Source organism: Artibeus jamaicensis, unplaced genomic scaffold (genome assembly GCF_021234435.1).
Source record: "Artibeus jamaicensis isolate MK-2021 breed Jamaican fruit bat unplaced genomic scaffold, CSHL_Jam_final contig_466, whole genome shotgun sequence".
Taxonomy (NCBI): domain Eukaryota; kingdom Metazoa; phylum Chordata; class Mammalia; order Chiroptera; family Phyllostomidae; genus Artibeus; species Artibeus jamaicensis.
Window position 1 is genome coordinate 4,200,296 of NW_026521844.1, and position 20,690 is coordinate 4,220,985.

General features: G+C 35.8%; 1 protein-coding gene across 1 annotated transcript in view; it reads left to right on the top strand.

The window, feature by feature from the left end:
* GBE1 (1,4-alpha-glucan branching enzyme 1) overlaps positions 1 to 20,690 on the top strand; it is a 274,759-nt gene that overhangs the window by 89,878 nt on the left and 164,191 nt on the right. The window contains exon 3 of the mRNA XM_053667205.1: positions 5,094 to 5,209. Within this exon, the coding sequence (XP_053523180.1) occupies positions 5,094 to 5,209 (116 nt within the window). The remainder of the gene's footprint in view (positions 1 to 5,093; positions 5,210 to 20,690) is intronic.

A 20,690-nucleotide genomic window follows, 5' to 3' on the forward strand; every position in this document is an offset into this window, starting at 1 on the left:
ACATTTTCAGGTTGTCTTTGTGATGGGATGCGGAGAAATGTTTAAAGATCTCATTTTTTTACTTTTAGAGAGAGGGGAGGCCAGAGAAAGAGAGGGAGAGAAACACTGATAGATTTCTTCCCATTTATACCTGGTGCTGAGACTGAGTCTACAACTCAGGCATGTGCCCTGACTGGGAATCGAACATGTGACCTTTTGCTTTATGGGATGTCACCCAGCCAACTGGGCCACAGTGGTCAGGGCTGGATAAATATTTAGAAGGACCTTTATTTAAAAGTTGTTTCTCACCCACATCTCCAGCCATAGTGTTCACACTGGTGGAGAGTGAAGGTCATTCATTAGAGTCCATGATGTGAAAGAGTTGGTGTTTAGAGAAGGAAATCATGCCACTAAACAAGATTTCTGATATTTTTTAATCTATTCTATTAAAAATTTAAAGTTATACCACTACAGTGTATAATATCACAGGGATGATTAATTTATTTTAAAACTATGAGGTGTATTAGGCAAAAACAAATAAGGGAAAGGGTGAATTTTACCAAACATCCCAAGAAGACTAACAACTCTCCTCAAACTGAAGAGGAAGTAAGGCTCTCAAACTCATTTTATGAGGCCAACATTATCCTAATTCCAAAACCAGTTAAAGACACTGCAAAGAAAGAAAATTATAGGCTAATATACACAATTAAAATAGACACTAAAATCCTCTATAAAATATTAGCAAACCGAACACAGCAATGAAATACAAAGATCATACAGCATAATCAAGTGGGATTTATTCCAGGAATACAAGCTTGGTACAACATTTGCAAATCAAAAATGTGATACTACACAAACAAAATGAAGGATAAAAACCACATGATATTAACAATAGATGCAGAAAAAGCACTTGAAAAAATCCAGCATTCATTTATGATAAAAACTCTTAGTAAAGGGCGATTAGAGGGAACATACCTAAACATAATAAAGGCCATATATGACAAACTCACTGCTGGCAACCTACTCAATAGGTAAAAAATACAAATGCCCCCCTTAAGGTCAGGAACAAGATAGGAATATCCTCTCTCACCTCTCTTACTCAACACAGTACTGGAAGTTGTAGCCACAGCAATCAGACAAGAAGAAGAAATAAAAGGCATCCAGATTGGAAAGAAAGAAGAAAACTGTTATTATTTGACAATGGCATGACACTATACATAGAGAACCCAAAAGATTCCATCAAGAAACTACTAGAACTGATAAATGAATTGAGCAAAGTAGCAGGATACAAAATTAATATCTAGAAATCAGTTGCATTTTTGTATGCCAGTTATGAACTAACAGAAAGGAATATTAAGAAGTAATCCCATTCATAATTGCTACAAAAGGAATAAAATACCTAGGAATAAACCTACCAAGGATGTAAAAGACCTGTCTCAGAAATCATAAGACACTGAAGAGAGAAATTGAAGAAGATACAAATAATTGGAAGCACATACCTTCATGGATAGGATATATTATCATCATTAAAACATCCCTACTACCCAAAGCGGTCTATAGGTTCAACATAATTCTTATCAATTTTACAGAACTAGAACAAATATTTCAAAAATTTATATGGGACCATGAAAAGTCCTGCATAGCAGCAGTGATCCTGAGAAATAAGAACAAAGTTGGAGGAATCTTGCTGCCTAGTATCAAGCTATATTATAAGGCCATAGTAATCAAAACAGTATAAAATATTGGAATAAAAACAGACACATAGATCAATGGAACAGAATAGAAGACCCAGAAATAAACCTACCTCTTTATAGTCAATTACTATTCAACAAAGGAAGAAAAGCACAATGGGCTAAAGATAGTTTATTCAAAAAATTGGGTTGGAAAAATTGGATAGATACATGCAGAAAAATGAAACTAGATCACCTTCTGACACTACACAGAATAATAAATTCAAAATAGATCAAAGACTTGTTAGACCCCAAACCATAAAAATAATAGAAGAAAACATAGGCAGCAAAATCTCATACATTGCTCATAGCAATATTTTATTGGATTTATCTCCCCAGAAGAGGGAAACAAAAGAAAAAAGTAAACAGATGGGACTACATGAAACTAAAAGTTTTTTCACAGTTAAGGAACTTATCAACAAAGTACAAAGATGACCCACAGGATGGGAGAACATATTTGCTGATGCATCCAATAAGGGGTTGATATCCAAAATTTATGAAGAACTTATAAAACTCAACACCAGAAAAACAACCCAGTTAAAAAGTGGTCTTTGGACCTGAATAGACACTTCTCCAAAGAGGACATACAGATGTCCAATAGACATATGGAAAGATGCTCAAGTTCCTAATAATAAGAGAAGTGAACATTAAAACCACAGTAAGATATCTCACACCTGTCAGAATGGCTGTCATCAAAAAATAAAAAACCACCAAGTGCTGGCAAGAAGGGGGAACCTTTTTGCACTCTAGGTGGGAATGCAGATTGTTGCAGCTACTGTGGAAACTGGTATAGAGTTTTTCAAAAAAACAGAGATTGATCTGCCTTTTGATCCAGCAATCCCACTTATGGGAATATGTACAAAGGAACCAAAAACACTAACTGGTAAGAACATAGGCACCCCTATGTTCATTGCTGCATTATTTACAATCACCAAGATGTGGAAGCAGCCCAAGTGTCCATCAGTAGACGAGTAGGTAAAACAGTTATAAGACATTACACAATGGAATACTACTCTGCCATAAAAAATTAAAAATACTCTTTGGGGCAGTATGGATGGACCTGGAGGACGTTATACTAAGAGAAATAAGCCAGTCAGAGGAAAACAAATGCCCTGTGATTTCACTCATACATGAAATCTAATGGACAAATGGAACTCACAAGGAAGATGGGACAGACTCACAGATGGAGAGCAGGATGACAGCTGGGGAGGTGGGGAGTTTAACAGGTGGGGAAATTGAACAAAAGGAAAAAGGACTTATCGGCATGGACAGCAGTGTGGTGATTGCTGGGGGAAGAGGAGGGAGTACAAGGGAACTTAAATGGTACTAGAAGAGAGATACAATAAAATTAAATTGAAAAATCATAATTTCCCCCAAACGAAAAATATATGAACTGGGAAAAACAGAATAGGTATGTCTATACATCATCTACCTTAAGAAATAAAATGTTACAGATATTATTGAAACATACTGTGTTCCATTTATTCTGTAGAGCTCACTATAGAATTTGATGTTTAACATTTTCATTTCTCTTTTAATATTTTTATAAATATGTACGCATCTGTAGTGTTATATATGCTAAAGTGCATATTTCTTGAGCTTTACATATGTATGGTTTTCTTTCATAATCCTTTAAAATTAACTTTTATGTTTTGGTTATTTGTGTATATTGATATATCGTTATTTTTTAAGATTTTATTTATTTTTAGATACATTCGAAGGGAGGGAGGAAGAGAGAGGGGAACATCAATATGTGATTACTTCTCATGCTCCTCCTACTGAGGACCTGCACAGCAACCCAGGCATGTGCCCTGACTGGGAATCCAACCGGTGACCATTTGGTTCACAGGCTGGTGATCAGTCCACAGCCAGACCAGCCAGGGCTATGTATTGTTTCTAACCCATTCAGTTTATACTGTTGTATATAGCTTCCTGTTCAGTTATTTGCAGTGTTTTTACCCATTTTGTGGCTGATTTAAATTTTGATAGCCTACTTTTTGTTATTGTTTTAAAATTTATTCAGTATACACTTGTGAATGCTTTCTTGTATACATTTGTGAGAATTTCTCTTGGCTGTTACCTAGAAGTAGAATTTGTTGTGCCCTAGAATTAACGTATCTTCAACTTTGCTACATGATGTCAAGTTGCTTTACCAGTTTATACCCTCAGCTGCAATGTTATTTTATATCCTTGCTGACTACTTGATATTTTCAAACTTTTAAGTTTACTAATACAATGGGTGGGAAATGGCACCGCACTGTTGTAATTTGTGTTTCCTTAATTACCACTGAGCTTGCTAATCGTTACATATGTTTATTGGCCATTCATTTAAGCTCCTCTGAATAGCTTTGCTCATCTTTCTACTGTTTTATTTTCTCGTTGACTTATAGATGTTCTTTGTATATTTTGGATTCTTTTTCTTCTTTGGTTTATTCATTACAAATTTATTTTCCCAGATGGTAGCTTATCTTGTGATTCTGTCTATATATTCATCCATCTCTATGAAGTAAAGTTTATAATTATAGTGGTGAAGTGTATGAGGCCTTTCCTTAATGTTCTGTGGGTTTTTTTTAAATCTCATTTAAAAAACACTCTTAAACCCAGGATTACAAATATATTTCCCAATATTTTTTAAGTATTATATTTTATACTTTTGCCTATCATATTTAAATATTTTATGTTATTTTGAATCTTTTGCATGTTATTAGGTAGGGAGTCATTTGTATATCTCTAATTATTAACCAGCACCACTTAATAAATGTGTCCTTTACTCACTGATTTTTTTTTCCACAGCTATTATATGTTTCCATTTGTGCTTAAGTCTGTTGTTACTCCTGGCTTTCCTCCAAGATCTTCCAGCTACCTTCCCTATGCCCCTATAGTTTATCATCTACCTTTCTTGCTTGAGGCATTTCTTTAGATTTTAACTCAGTTCTGTCACCTGCTTGTGAATTTGGGTAAATGTAATAGAATTTTAATTCTTTTTCATCTTTTTTTTTTCTACCATGACATGCATCTTAGCTCACTGCTTAGAATGCATTTCTATTTTTCATGTTATCTCCATGGTGTTTGTCAAAAATATGTCCCCCATTTTCTTTTACCTTCTGTTTATTAATAGAAGTATTAAAGTTGAAAGTACAATTGAAAATGTAATTCTTAATATTAAGATGCAGAAGGCAATTTTTCAAATGCATGTCTTAAAAATAAAATAAGATTGACCTACTTTTTCTGAGTGGCTGTAGAGTATTTTGATTAACACCTTGTAAGACTTAATAATTTTAATCAATTTGATTCAGTACAAGTAAGAAGCATATTATGCTTTTCTTGAAGTTCATTAAATATTAGTTTGACCATATTATTAACTGTTATTCTTTAATTTTTTAGATGATTGGAATCCATTTTCATACCCATACAAGAAACTGGATTATGGAAAATGGGAGTTGTATATACCACCAAAACAGAATAAATCTATACTAATACCTCATGGATCCAAATTAAAGGTACTTTTTCCCTCTCCTGTTTTTATTTGAACGTATTTATTTTTAAGCTGGTATGCAAAGTACGATTTAAAATATGAGACCGTAAATTGATGCATTATAATTGTGGACAAAACAGTTTAAATGTTCAAATGGAGGAAATTTAGGAGAGGGTACCCACAAATTGGGATGTGTTAGATTAGAACTGTTTTGTTGGAGAGATATCAAACTTAGTTGTATTATCAACATTGGAAATTTTATATAAAGACCTACTGAGTAATTATAAAAATCATAGTTTAGAAAACAGGAAGTTTAATAGAAAAATAAAAACTTTTTACATCAGCCATAGGGGCAAGTTTTAGTTGTAAGGAAATTTTTGATAAAATTGACTTTGTGATGAGCCACATGAATGTGGGAGGTGGTGTGGTTTTGGAAATGCGTACATTTGGGACATGCTTTTTCTGTTTTCTCCCCTTTCTGGTCTTTGACACTGGGGTCCTTGTTTCTCCTGTCCTGCTGTGGGAGGGCACCGGGACTGGCCTGTCAGCGACAGGCTGGGCATCTCCTGCTCTCCCTCTGCCTTACCTGGGCATTAGGTCTGTGTGTTCCCGGTTTGCTGAGCCCGCAAGGCCTCTCTTGTCTCCCCAAAGGAGGCTCAAGGGATGATGGGTCCCAAAGTCTGGATTACAGATTTAAGGTGTTTGATTATATAACAAGCTATCTAAATCCTTTAACATTTACTTGATTTTGCTCATATAATTATATAATATTTCCATGTCCCTTGTTTCTCTTTCCCTTCCTTAGATATTTAATAGCATTCATAGCATTTATTGTTATAAATCCTGTGACTGAATTATTATTTTTATGGGCATTTTTAATTTAACATTAACTCAGAGTTAAAGTATATTTAAAATCAACATCGATTGCATGTTTGTTTTTCAGGGGCTCCTCCCCCCAAATAGTAAAATAATAAGTGTATCTGAAAATTACTAAAGTATTGCCATACATAATATAGTTACCAGAAGAGCATATTGTCTAGAATAAAGAGACATTTTAACATGGGATGGCAGCTGAGGTTCTTTTTAATCTGTAGTGAAAAGGAGAAAAAAGTAGCTACGGTTTACAATAAGAGGGATTTACATTTAATATAAATAATCGCCTTTCCAAGTCTGGATAAACTCCACAAGAGCAGGGGCCTTTGCACTTTTGTTTGCTAATACCATATATTCTCAATTCTTAGAGTAGTGCCTGGCACAGAGTAGGCGCACAAGAAATATTTATTAAGTGTTAAAGCACTTTTAGGCCAATCTATTCAGGAATAAACCAAACAGCTTGCTTTTTCTATGGTTTATTAAGCCTGATTGTATGGAAACTGTGAAGCAAGGTAACTGTTACGGTACTACTGATCTCATTGTCATTTTAGGTCTCAAGGCCATTTCTGTTTTTTGTTTTTAAAGAAACTAATTAGTTTTTTTAAAACTAATTTTTTAAAGTGCTGAGAATGTTTTCCCACCTTCTTTAAATTACAAAATTTAATGAACTCTGACCTCGTTACTACTTTTTGCATGAAACAGTGGCTGAATTAATTTTGGTATTTTTCTTATACATGGGGAATAATAATTACTAGGAAGGAATGATTACTGATATATGAATACATTGGAAATAATGGTAGGCATTTGCCCCTCCTATCTGACTGCAGATCTTTGATATTTTCTCCTATGGTCTGAATGTTTGTGTCACCTTTTTCCCAGTTTATTAATTTTTTTTTTTGTTCAAATCCTGAAGTCTAATGTGATAGTACTAGTAACTGGGACCCTGAGAATGAACCCCTTGTTAAATGGGTTTTTAGTACTTCACAAAAGAAACTTCAGAGAGATCTGTAACGCTTTCAACCATGTGAAGATCCAGTAAGAAGTCTGTGACCCAGGACAGGGCCCAAACCCAGCCATGCGGGCACCCCAGTCTCAGACTTCTGTCCCCCAGAACTCTGAGAAATCATTTTCTATTTTCATAAGCACTGGGTTTGTGCTATTTGGCTTGTGGCTCAGACTGATATGCTTCCTATACTATGCTATGTACTATGTCAAAAAATATACTATATGAAATGAAATAATATGATAATAAATAAATGTGGTTTTTAAATTTTCTCTTGGCTTTAAAAATCTATGTTTAATGACTAATAAATGTTAAACAAATATGAAGAAATGTTGTATAATCTACCTTCATTATTATTCTCTGAAAATTTCAGTGAAAATAATTAACTGGAAATTTAGGCCCAAAATATTTGCAGCATTTAGATGTTTTAAATATTGATGAAACATTTAGATGCTATTATGTTAATAAGGTAATATTTATCATTTATGGGAAATGATGCATCATATTTTCTTTGGGGTAGAGGTTAAATTCTTATAAAATTCTACTAACTTGAGGTTTTTGCCTTTTCAGTATGAAGTTGCCCCCAGGTAGACTACCTTGTAATTAAAAATTTTGTTTTAAATTGAACTTGACAATTTATTTCAGTCCACTAGGGATTGACCTTTGTAATTCACTTAAGGATGTTTCTCATAAGAATCATCTGGTAACCATTAATAAAACAAAACAAACAAACAAAACAAAAATAAAGACCTATTAATGTCATTGAAGCTTAGGTTTCTCCGCAAAACAACTGGTTTTCTTAATTGCACACTTTGAAAGATGATGCCTGACTGCTTATATGGCCATCTAAATGTCTCTTTGTTATGTGTTTAAGTGAGCTTACCAGTGAGAAAATGTTTTTAAAATAAAATGATATTATAAGGTAAATTAAACATTCAAAGCTTTAAAGATATAAGGAAAGAATAGAAGACTGTATTTCTGAAGGATAATGAGGCATATATTAATCATGTCTTTAACACTTTTTCTTCTAGATGCACAGCCAAACTAATTTATGTGAACTCATTTCTTGTTCACTGCTTAAAAATATATACTTTAAATAACATATATTAAAAAAACTTTTGAGGTTGTTTCACAGTAATTTGACATAATTATTAAGTGTGTGCTTTATGTCAGGTGCTGTCCTTGATGTGTGACGCTTGAACTAAATTGTAATATATATGTAGGTGGTCTATTTGTTTTTAAAAATAAAGTGCTGTTGGAGTGAAACATGACTGAAGAGTTTATTCATTTTGTGATGGCAATGGGAAATAACAGAGGGACTGCGACATTTAAGCATGCTTGGGGACATGTTTAGAAGTTGACCAGAGAGGTTGAAGGGAAGGAGATTTTAACCTGAGGGCACTGCATGAATAAAAGTGTGTGTATTGATTGAAGTCACAACAGGAAGCAAATGGCACACTGAAGAAAGGACAGTTTGAATCAGTTTGTTTTTTGTTTTGCTTTGTTTTTCCAAAAGGCTGTTTTCAAAGTTGAGCACTCAGTGATCCACCAGAAAGTTCAAAGGAGGGCTGGGCAAGGGGGCTTAGCAGTTCCCAAATCGTTACCTTGCCTAGGCAACCAGGAACAAGGGCTCGTTTGCTAGAACCTGGAGGGAGAGTCAGCCATCTTGAGAGGAGCTTTGAACTTTGGTGAGAGGCACAGTTAATTCATGGTAACATTGCTGGGAAGGAGCCAGAGGAATAAAAGAAACAAATACTCTGATCTCTGGCACTCTGCTGCTCTCTCTCAGATTTGTTCAATCTCAGTGAGAAGCCAGAGTTCTGGGGAATATGCCCCACATAGGTCCACTTTCTGGGGCAGAGAGCTGGGTGGGAGTGGGGGGTCTGTCCTAACTGCTAAAATACGGCCCAGGAGGTCAAGGGAAGTATGCCTGACTGGGGGGTGAGAGGCGAACTGTGAAGAGTGTCTTTTCTTTTTTTCCAGACCCCCATTTTCTCTTTTATCATTCTAATTAATTCTTTTATCTTAAAAATGATTAAAGAAGACAGTTTAGGGTATGGAAACAAACTTTAACACTTGATGAACTCAGAAAGTCTTCATTTGGAGAACTACAGATTAGGGCAGAAGGCAAGAAGCTTTTATAGGGTAAAGAATGCAGAACAAGGAAGAGAATAATAGAAAATATCTGATTGGCTCTGGACACACAATCAGCCTCATGGGGGATGAGAAGGGCCAGAGTTGGTTGGCTGACTGGATATACTGTATTTCTCAACAAGGGGAACATTTATAGGCCAGGAAAGTTACCTAAATTATTGGTTTGCTGATATGACACCTGGCCAGGGCAAACTCTGCCTTCTGGTGTGTCCTCACAAGCACTAATCTCATGATCAGAGCCCTCTCCTCATGGCCTCATTTAAACCTAGTTATCTCCCAAAGGTCCCATCTCCAAATACCATGACATTAAGAGTTATGTCTTCAATACATGAATTTGGAAGATGAGGGGCATAATTCAGTTCAGAGCATATCCGATTGCTTTTCTAAGCTCCATGTTGGGTGTGGAAAGTTATTTCAACAACACTTAGATGACTAGCAATGGCAATTAGAATTATCTTCTTTTAGTGTTTTAGGAGGTTTGTGTGCTTTAACTTTGCCTCGCCAAGTAGTAACAAAATGGACTAGAACAGAGTTTTCCTGATACCAGACATTCAACATTTTCAAAGGGTCATGTATTAGTTTGCTTGAGCTACCATAAAAACTATCATACACTGGATGGCTTAAACAATAGAAATTTATTTTTTCTACAGTTCTGTGGACTGGAAATCTGAAATCAGCCAGCATAGTCTGGTTCTGGCGAGAGCTCTTTTCATAGCTTCTAGAAGGCTGCCTTCTTTTATTTTTTAAAGAATTGTTTTTATTTTATTTATTGATTTTAGAGAAAGGAAGGGAGGGAGGGAAGGATAAAGGAGGGGAGAATGAGACATGGATTTGTTGTTTCATTTATTTATGCATTTATTGGTTGAGTACTGATATGCCATAATCATATTTGCTTTTTTTTTGTATGGACACTATCATCCACATTTTTCTAGGTGCTGCAAAACAAAGTGTTGAAGTTACTTTCCCTGGGAATAGAAAGAAGATAATTTGTGGAAAGAGTTTGGGTTTTAGAGAGTAAAGATCAGATTGGTTCAATAAATTAAAGTATTAAGAGCTGGAATGAGATTGCTAGGCAGAAAGATGCTATTGAGAGTTTTGGTCAGGAATGTGGCATATCAAATAATTAGTATTTAAGTATTGCTTAAGAATGCTAATCTTATAAACACTCTTTTTCATTTCTGGAATATTTTCTTGGTTTTGTTTGTTTGTTTCTCTGGGTTTTTTTTGCCTCTTTCTTCTCTCCACATTTTTTGTTCACTGTTTCAGGAATTTCTAATATGTGGATATTGGATCTCCTAGATTTTTTTATCTTCCTTCCTCAAGTTGCCCATCATTTTTCCCTTCTTTTCTTTTTTTAAATCTTATTTTAGAGAGAGGGGGAGGGAAGGAGAAAGAAAGGGAGAGAAAGATCAATGTGTGGTTGCCTCTTGTGTGCCCCCTAATGGGGACCTGGCCTGCAACCAAGGCATATGGTCTGACTGGGAATTGAACTGGCAACCCTTTAGTTCACAGGCCAGTGCTCAATTCACTGAGCCATACCAGCCAGGTTTCTTCTTTTTCACTTTGAGAAGTTACTTTATCTTCCAACTGCTTTTATTTCAGTAATAATATTTTTTAAATTTCTAATGAATTTTTTGTTTTCTACCTTTTTCATAGATTCTGCCCTTGTTAAATTCCCAAGATAACTTTTATGAGAATATAAATTTTATGAGAAAATAACTTTTTGAGACTATTAATTATAGATGTCTTCTTATTTTTCAAGTTTCCCCCTTACTTCTGTACCCTGTATTCTGTTTTGTTCAGATATTCTTTGCCTGTGTTTCTTTTAGTCTCTGTCTTTCATGTTGCAGGCTTTCTTCAAATGTCTGTAATCCAATGTTAGACAGTAATATTTTAGACTGATGAAGAAAAGGCAATTGAACACTCTGTGCATGTGAACAGGGCTGTGTTCCTGGTGAGTTTCAGTGTTAGGAAGTCAGAAAGTGAGCCAGGCTTTAGATTGATGACAGTAAGTTAAGGTTTCTTTCTGGGATCATTTATTTTTTCCAGAGATGGATCTTTCAGTTTCCTACAAGGCCTGGGCAGAGGGACGGGCTTTATATTTAGCTAATGGCATCCATGGGTAAGGGCAAGGAAAGTGAGTAAGTGTCCCACGTTTCATCAGAAAGGTTGATTCATCTCTGCTGTCTGCTGTGCTCATTGTCTCTGGATTTGGAATCCTCTTCCACAGTTTTCAGAAAATAAACCTATGATTTCCTGTTTGAGAAGTGGAAGCTGTTGCTTTAGATGGATATCTGTCTGTCTGTGCAGGGTAGGGAAAGTCTTTGCTCCAGAGCCTACAGTCACCTAGTAGAACACTGTACTGTCTCTTACCATCTTCCATTGTACTAGGAGCCTCCAGATGCTGAGACTCCTAGGCAGTCTGGGAAGTAAATTGACCAGCTCTCTTTAGGTTCTTCCTTCACTATATCAGACTGCAATTTTTCTGTCTACATATTTCTTATCCCTCTAGTTACTCTCTTTCTTGCAAAAAATCATTGAAATTTCTGGTCTCATCTCCTTTTCTGTGCTTCTCTGTTAATACCTTTCATATTCCTTTGCTTTATTTATTTCAATAGAGTTCTGTCATTTTTAATTTATTCTTCTAAACACCTTTCTTTAAATAGAAGAAGAAAAAAGTACATTTACTCTATAGAAAAATATTTTATAATTCTAAGGCCTCATGTGGGCCATTACCTTCTCATCATATTCCATGATTAAAAGGCTTTGGTAAAACTGATTATTTCTTGCTTGTCATATCTTTACATATTATTATATGTGATAAAGATTTTCTTCATTATGACCCACAGAAAATCCTTTATTCACTTTATTTGTTACCTGGTTCAGCTTAATCAGTCTTTAAGACCCCAAAACATCTAATTTGTGAGAGAATGCATATAGTTAGAATTAGATGCACTTTTCCTTACCACAGAGATTATAATTCTTTGTGTTTGCAAAATACAATATGAATGTTAATGAATCTAAATAACAAACTAGGAAATGGTCTCCCTCTGTAGATAAGAATAAAGGTTTATTAACTGATTCATTTTTTTATCTGAAGCTCTCTATAACATTGATAGGAAACACAACATACATGTGTAAATTTCAAAAACTGTCTATTTGCCAGTAGGTAGAGTACCTAACCCTGTTTGCCTAGAGAATGGATGAGATAGAAAGTGCTGGAGAGTTCCCTTGTATTTTGAACTTGCCCTACATTTATTTCTTAATCAAATTTTGTTCCTTTTCTTAATATCTTAGTTAACCCATATTTAACTGTATGTTTCCTGCATGTGAAGCATCGCTGTGTCATCCCTGGATTTATGTGAAAAAAAATGAAGATAAAATGCCTGGGCTTTGAATTTATTGTCCACTTGGAGAAAACTCTCCATAAACAAAGGAGTTGCTTTAACATTCTGTGGCTGGTAAGAGAGTAGAGGAAGAAGCTTATATATTTTGAGAAGTTTATGACAGATAAACAAGAATAAGCAAATGTAATATGTAGTTATTTCTTTTTTATTTGTTAATGTTTAGTTATCTTTATTTTAGGCTAAATAGTGATGGGGCTAAGAAGGAAACCAAGAGAGAAGATGACAGAGGAAAAGGATTAGAGGTGGTTATTGGGAAAGTATAGAGATGGGCAAGACTAAACGTCACAGTTTTATTACTTAGGGAGTGATTATGGCAGGAGAAGCATTTTAAGCTTGGTCTTGAAGGAGTTAATGCATGTGGGTCAGTGAATAGGTTGTAAGGGCTCCATTAGGAAATCAAAGAACAAAGCAAAGCAAGGTTGTATAGTTATCAACTGTCTATTATAGTGATGTGGGGGCTAAAAAGTACTTTGTCTTCTACCTTGTATGTTCTAGCTGGACTAATAGTCAAAGTATCAGAGGCAGGTTAACAGGAGGAAAATGTGCAAAGTTTATTGTTTATATCGCTGCCAGTGGTGATATAAGATATGAGACCCAGAACATATAGGGCAGGTGGGTTTATGCACCGTTTATGGACAAAGGAGAAAGGAGGCAGGGGTCTGAGATTTTGACGGAAGTAGACAATTTATAGGTTGCTGAGGAGGAGAGAAACACATGGGCAAACAAATTCTTCCTAGACAACCCAAAACAGTGGGACACTGGCGGATCTAGGTCCTGCCTGGAGACTTCCTGTCCAAGATTTCCTTCCTGGAGCAGGCCTTTCCCTCTGAATCTCTTCTGCAGGAAAGGGGGAGGGCCGACGGTTTTTTCTGAGTCTTTTGTTTCTTAAAAACAGCTTAAAATCAATGTTCCAAAAGGCACTGTTTTGGGCTGGCAAAACATTGGTTCCTTTCAGTGGTCAGTTTGACTTATATTGATTGATTTTTGAAGGTATCAAATGTATTGTTTTTGGTGGAAATGGGATTCCACCAATGGAATACCGAGGAAAGCATTTGGGGAGACTCCTGTATAGGGGGATGTGAGTTGTGGTAAGGTTATTGAAGAAGCCGGAGCAAACACAAAGGACTCTCCCAGATGCAGCTCCATCCTGCTGTGAAAGCCCAGAGCAAAGGACAGTGTCCATAAATTCTGTGTTATTGATTCAGTTCAGTTCAATCCCTGCCCCCGTCTGACCACTTAGTCTGTGCTGAGAGAGAGAGAGCCTCTTAATCTTCCGTGGGCTGGTAGTGGGCTGGTATTGGATCCTCCCCCTAACCAATCAATTTCCCGGATTCTGAGTCCGGTACCCAGTCTGATTTTTTTCCCAGGCTAAACTCCTCCCCCTTACCTTTACCATCTTGGATCTTAACAGCATAGGCCTCACAGTCGAAGCACCTGCCCCCCTGCGCCTTATTCCGGTTCTCTCCTACATGTGCCTAGTAGAATTTCTCCTGCTGTTTACCTTTCTCACGGTAATCCTGGCTAATCACGGGTAATGATCCTTCCTGCCCATTGGGGGGATTAGGTTTCAGTGCAACAGTTCCCTGGGGATCCTATAAATTCTGCAGCTTGCCAGTGAAGCAGGCTCAGAGTCTGATTCAGCTACCCATGTGATTAGACTTCTTAGCATCTAATTCCCTTTGCTCTCTTACTTAATTAATATTGAGCTACCTAAACTAACAGTATGAGGAAATTAAACTAAATTTTGAATCTATTTAAGGAAATTTTAGTCTGAAAACATTGTACGCCAACACAAATGCTATATTTGACAGAAATTCTTTTTTGCTTTTTCTTAAATCCTGCATTACTAAAAAAAAAATAAATTTTAATAATGACCAATATCCCTGGCTAGTGTGGCTCAGTGGATTGAGTGCCGACCTGCAAACCAAAGGGTCACTGGTTCGATTCCCAGTCAGGGCATATGCCTGGTCTGTGGGCCAGGTCCCTAGTAAGGGGTGCATAAGAAGCAACCACACATTAATGTTCCTCTCCCTCTTTTTCTCCTTCCCATCTCTCTAGAAACAAACAAATAAATAAATAATTTTAAAAAATAATGATTAATTTATCTTTAAATTTTTTGTTCATTCTTTTTTTTGGGCAGGACTTTTACCCTTAATGAACTCTTCTTTTTTCCCAGAAAACATATTCATACTGTTTCTTCTAGATACTGTGTTTATAATTTTTTTAAAAAGCATATTTGGTCTTCTACCCCATTCCTGGCAAAGAGCTACTAAAACCCTTATAATTTCCTACTTGATGAGAGCAATAAAGGTGTCTTTTTTTATGCCAATGAGGTAGCCTTTGGAAATCACCTAAGTCTGGATGCAAGGCAGAATCAGCCAGGTGATTGGTGAGTTGGAAGTTTTATTTCCACCCCCTGACTTCAGGAGCTGAAAATCAAACTAGTTTCCAAAATCCAATGATGTATTCATGAATGCCTGTATAATGAAGCCTCCATAAAAATCAAAAGGACAGAGTTTGAAGAGCTGGGAGGTGAACCTGAGGAAATGGAGAGTGGCTTGTTGAAGAAGTTATGTGTGGAAGCTCTTGACCCTTCCCATATACCTTGCCCTATGCATTTTAACCATCTGGCTGTTCCTAAGTTATATCCTTTAACAATAAACTAGTGATCTAGTAAGTAAAATGTTTTTCTGAGTTCTGTGAGCTGTCCCATCAAATTGATGGAATCAGAGGACAGGAAAGTTGTTGGGCCCACCAATCCCTAGCCTTCTTTTGGAAGCACAGGTAGATAGTGTCAGTATTGAATTGAATTGTAGGACAGGCAGACAGTGTCCCAGAATTAATTGTTTGTGTGGAGATCCCCCTGCTGCCACACACATTGGAATTGGTTTTCAGAACCTTTTATTATAAAAGTGCTAAAGTAATCTACTTTTCTACTTTTAATCAACAAAAATCATCCACTGTTAACAAACCCAAAATGCGCTCTTTTTCTAATTTGGTAAAGATTTTTTAGAAATAAGAAACTATTGTCAGATATATGTATTTTTTTCTCTATCCTCACTTCCTGCTCACTGGTTTCTATCCTCCCCTACTCTGATTTAATAAAATAAATTAGTACAAATAACTGGATGATGGTAATTTAATTTAAGATCCATGAATGGAGCAATATAAATCTCATTTACCATTAGGAATCATCTGAGCAATATATTCATATCAGTGTTTCATAAAATACCTATGTGAGTTCCAACATGGCATGGCCCATGATAGTGTTTCAATAGTCTGTTGTTCCTGAGTGATGATATCTAGTTATGCCATGGGGAAAAATATATTCTTTTGTTCTGTGCCACCTGCCAATTCAAACTTTTCATAAATCACTCTTTTTTGCAGCTTACTTGTTAGCACTTAATTTTCCTATCTCACATTCTATATAAATTCTTTAGCAATGACTTGTGGTCTTATGTAGTTCATGTTTTATCTAGGATTAAATTTTACTTATTATTGATAGCTAGATTCAAAGTTGTTTACTCTCATTATTTGAAGTCATGGCTGCAGTTTTGTCTTTATATCCAGTGTTGCTGATAAAATTCCCAATGATTTGATTCCTCCTCCTTTGCATGTAATCAGCCTTTTCTCTGGGTATTCACTTATATTTCTTCTTTATCTTGATGTTCTAAACATTTTATTTCCACCCGCCCTAATAAAGGCTTTTTTTCTATTTTTATAAAATGATCTTATTCTCAGAACTGGTTCTCATATTTTCCCCTAGTTCATTTTCATATTATAGCTATAGTCATCATTTTAAGATTTGAAATCTACTCATGTTATTTTCTGCTTTTAATCCTTTGTGATGAGCTCCCACCACCCCTGATTTGATTACACAGTCAGGGTTTTTTTAACTGTGTTAAGAAGCTTGACCTGGTCAGTTTCAAATTCCTGAGCACTCTCTTGAAATAAGGAAATCTTTTTTTTTCTGTTTTATCATTGGGCTCTTGTGTATGATTATGTCTAAATAATGATTTCTCCATTTTAAAGGAATTGAACAACTTTGGTGTCCAGGCTGAATTCCATTACTCTTTAGATTAGCATACAAAGCCCTCCATGCCCTGATCTCTGGACTCCCTTCTAGCTTTGTCTTTATCCTTGTTTCACTCAGTTCAGGCTGCTATAGCAAAGTGCAATAGACTACTTGGTTTATAAACAGCAGAAATTTATTCTCACAGTTCTGAAGGCTGGAAGTCTGACATATGGGAGCCAGCTTGATGGAGTTCTAGTGAGGGCCCTCAACAGGATTACAAACTGCAAGCTTCTCGTGGGATTCTCACATGGCTGAGAGCAGAGAGAAGAGGCAGACTCTCTCCCGACTCTTGTAAGGTTACTAATGGAATTCAGAGCGCTCCATCTAATCCTAATTATTTCCCATAGGCCTCACCTCCTAATACCATCACAATGCAGGGATTCAACATATAAATTTGCGGTGGGGCACACACACATTCATTACATAACAATTCAGTACACTGTTCACATCAAGTTACTCAAATACGACCTGGTCATGTCTCAGAAACTGCAAAGGCAACATTCATTTTACATGGGATGCCTTTCCCTGGTTTTTGTCATCTGGCAAACTCCCAGGCTTTGATACAAATATAGAAAAAGAGCTTACATTTTTATTTATTTCTGGGGAAGTTTTCCATAATTTCAAACTCTACTTTCCACTTACCACCTACCCTTTGTGCCACAGACCTCTCTAGAGTCTATTCCCTCTTCCCTCGCTGTGATGCTGTTGTACTTTAGATTGAACTTTTTGAGGGTAAGGACAGTGTCTTGGTAATCTTTGTGTCCCTGGGACCTAGTGCTTTTTATTTGTAGAATCGACTCAATAATTATTTATTTAATGTGTGGGTGAAATTGATAGGGACCATCAGGTAAATGCATTTACCACTGTTGCAAATACCTTTGCATATACATATTATGCAGAAAGTGAAAGAAAATTATAAAATTGTGTTTCCATAATTTTAAATTATATTCTTTGAGTTTAGGCACCAACCGAATTGCTGTTTATAAGGGGAATACTATTGATGTCAAGGGGGTAAAAAAAGGAAATACTGGTCTGGAAATTTCAGCTTATTTTAATGAGTCTTCAGCATTTTCTGTTTTACTTTTAATAAAAAGATCCTTGTGAGTCACTGTTTAGAGAACTTAATAATAGGAAAAAATTTGCTTTTGTCCTGAAGGTTTGAAATGCTTATTTTTATCTCATAGTCCCCCCTTTTGTCTTATCTCTCAGAACACCTAAAATTAAGTGAGCTGTGCGTTTGCAATAACCATCCTACCCTAGAGTCCTGTGCCGTTAGCTTCCTTCCTTGCCCTCCAGCGCTTCTCTTTTTCCAACCATTTGCATTGTAACTGCTGGTTTTTCTTTCTCATTTTACTCTTAAATGACTACATAACATTAAAAAAAATTATAAGCTATTTTTCAGAGGTAAGAATATACATTAAGTCTATGCAAATCTGCAAATAAGTACTTGTAATTATTTTAAATCAAATTCAAAATTTGTTTTACTATTACTTTAAATCACCTATATGTGAATGGACAGTTTCTAATTCTTTTCCAATACAGTTTGGAACCAGTTAGTTAGGAGACTATAAAATGGATTTCCTGTGAGATGCACTAGAGGTTAGAATGTTTAGATGTTTAGATGAAAAATCCAGTTATGGGGTGATGTTACTTTTATCCCAAATTAATAATTAGAGGTTCTTCCTCTATGGGTAAAGCACATATCATCTCTGTTTTAGAAATTTTCCTCATCAAAAACTTTCTCTAACTTTGAAGAATATTCACTTTTGACACAATGAAATAGAACTCTGGAATGTACTGTTACTATATCTATGTCTATTTTACTCAAGATAAAATAAACTATGGTGAAGAAGAAATAGTTTAATTGCCTCATTTAAATATATAGATAAAATCTTATTACAGCTTGTTAGTATTAAGCCTGATTTCTGTGCATTTTTCATGGCAAGGCTCAGAATGAGGAAAGGCTTGGATTACGTAGTTTTGTTTTCCGTTTTCATTTTCAGCTACAGCCCTGCAGAGAGTAGGGGGTTGTTGGTGAGATATCAATGGCAGTATAGGAATTGCTTTCTGAAGTCATTATGAATTAATAGCTAGTGGGTAGCTTTCTTTGATAGCTCGTTTATAATTGAGTGCAGATAGATGAAAATCAAACACAAAGGGAACTCAATATTATCATTAATTTTGACTTTGTTTAACGGATGATTTCTGGCCCCGCAGCAGCCTGCCTAATTTGTCTGTGTACGATGAAGAAACTAATCATACACAGCTCAGGGAACAAATAACATACGTTTTCCCTAAAAGGTCACCTTCAGAGATAAGCACAAGGAAAAAAAATCCCACAACCTTGTTTGATCTTTTCATTTTTCCTGTTTTTTCTCTCTCTATTCTCCTTCCTTTTAAAATGCAGTTTGTAAAATATTATTTTATAATTTAAAGTGTGCAGTGGCCAACTTCTCAGAATTTATAGCATGAACTATTTTATAAGTATCAGATCTGTTTCTTGTAAATGCTTCCCTTTAAAATTTATTTTATAGCATATACAATGTGTTACATGCTGTTTTAAGCACTTTATGAATATTAACTGATTTGGTCCTCAAACCCTATCAGGAAGGTCCTGTTATTATCATCTCCAATTTTCCAGATGAGAAAACAAGAGGCACAGCAATTGCATAACTTGTTTATTAGCTGATAGTTGGTTGAGCTGGAATTCAAACCCAGAATGTTGGGCTGTAGATGATGCATTCTTAACTATTGTGCTATCTTACTATAATTTATTAGTTTAATTTCAGTCCTGTGCCTTCTTGATAACTGTATTTAAAACATTACCAAACATGGCTCTTGGCTAAAATAATAAACCTTCACAAATCCTAATATGGTTTTAGAATACATGTATTCCTATAAGCAAGTGGCAATGACAGTAATAAACTTGGGGAATGTGAAGCAATCTGATCTTATTTGATTGTTAGAAATATTCAATAGAATAAATACAAAAAGTATTTACATATTTATATGTATGTCTGTAAGTATACACAAACACATGCGCACACATATACATACGTAACATTTCAAGTTTGGTATTTGATAGAATCTTGATTACTAGTAGATGACATCATGCATCATGGCAGCGTGAGGAGTCTGTGCACACATACTGACATGGTTTGATCTTGCGATACTGCTAATCGTTGTGTGTATATACATATGCATGCATGTGTGTGTATTGCAGAATATTACAAGGCAAGGTAGATTTAACTTTTTAAATCTAGACTAGTCCCTATGTCTGCTGTGAAAATACATTCATGTCCTACCTCTGTGGCCACACCTGTCAGGTTGGGGGCTGCTGAAGGGGCATGGTTCACAAAGTGAGGTGTTAAGTGGCTAGGTGAGACCATACATGGTCCCAGGAAGGACATCAGTGTCATTATACAGTCAAAGAAGTAGAGGCTGAGGATAGAAAATAACTTATTTATTAAGCTGGTGTGACTAGACTGAGGATGGGTGGAGAAATCATTAATAAATACTTTAATAAATACTAATAAATAGGTCAAGATGAGGTGTGAGTCCGGTAAGGTGAACGTTGGGGCTCCACCATGCTATTATTTATATTTGGATTGTAATGTGTTTTGCTGTCCCAGTACCACACTTGACTGACTTTACAAATTTATTACTCTTTAGTAAGGTCGTTCCAGTGGGAGACCGACATCTTTCTTAGTCGTGGTATTAGGTAAGATATTGGTTATGTTGCATTGGCAAGGGCAGAAAAAGTGTTCTAAATAAGAAAGATGGTTTGTTTGTCCATGAAGTGAAAGTTCAGCTTGGTAAAAATTCCAGCACCAGTAGGTGCTCTTTGGACAGGTTCTGTGTATATGTTCAGTCCATTTTCTTGACATCCTATTGGTCTTGTATCATCAAGGGCATTATCTCCAAAATCAACAGTGTTCATCATCTCTCTCTTGCAGAGAGAGAAGAAGACAAAAATGGAATTAAATCAGTCCCT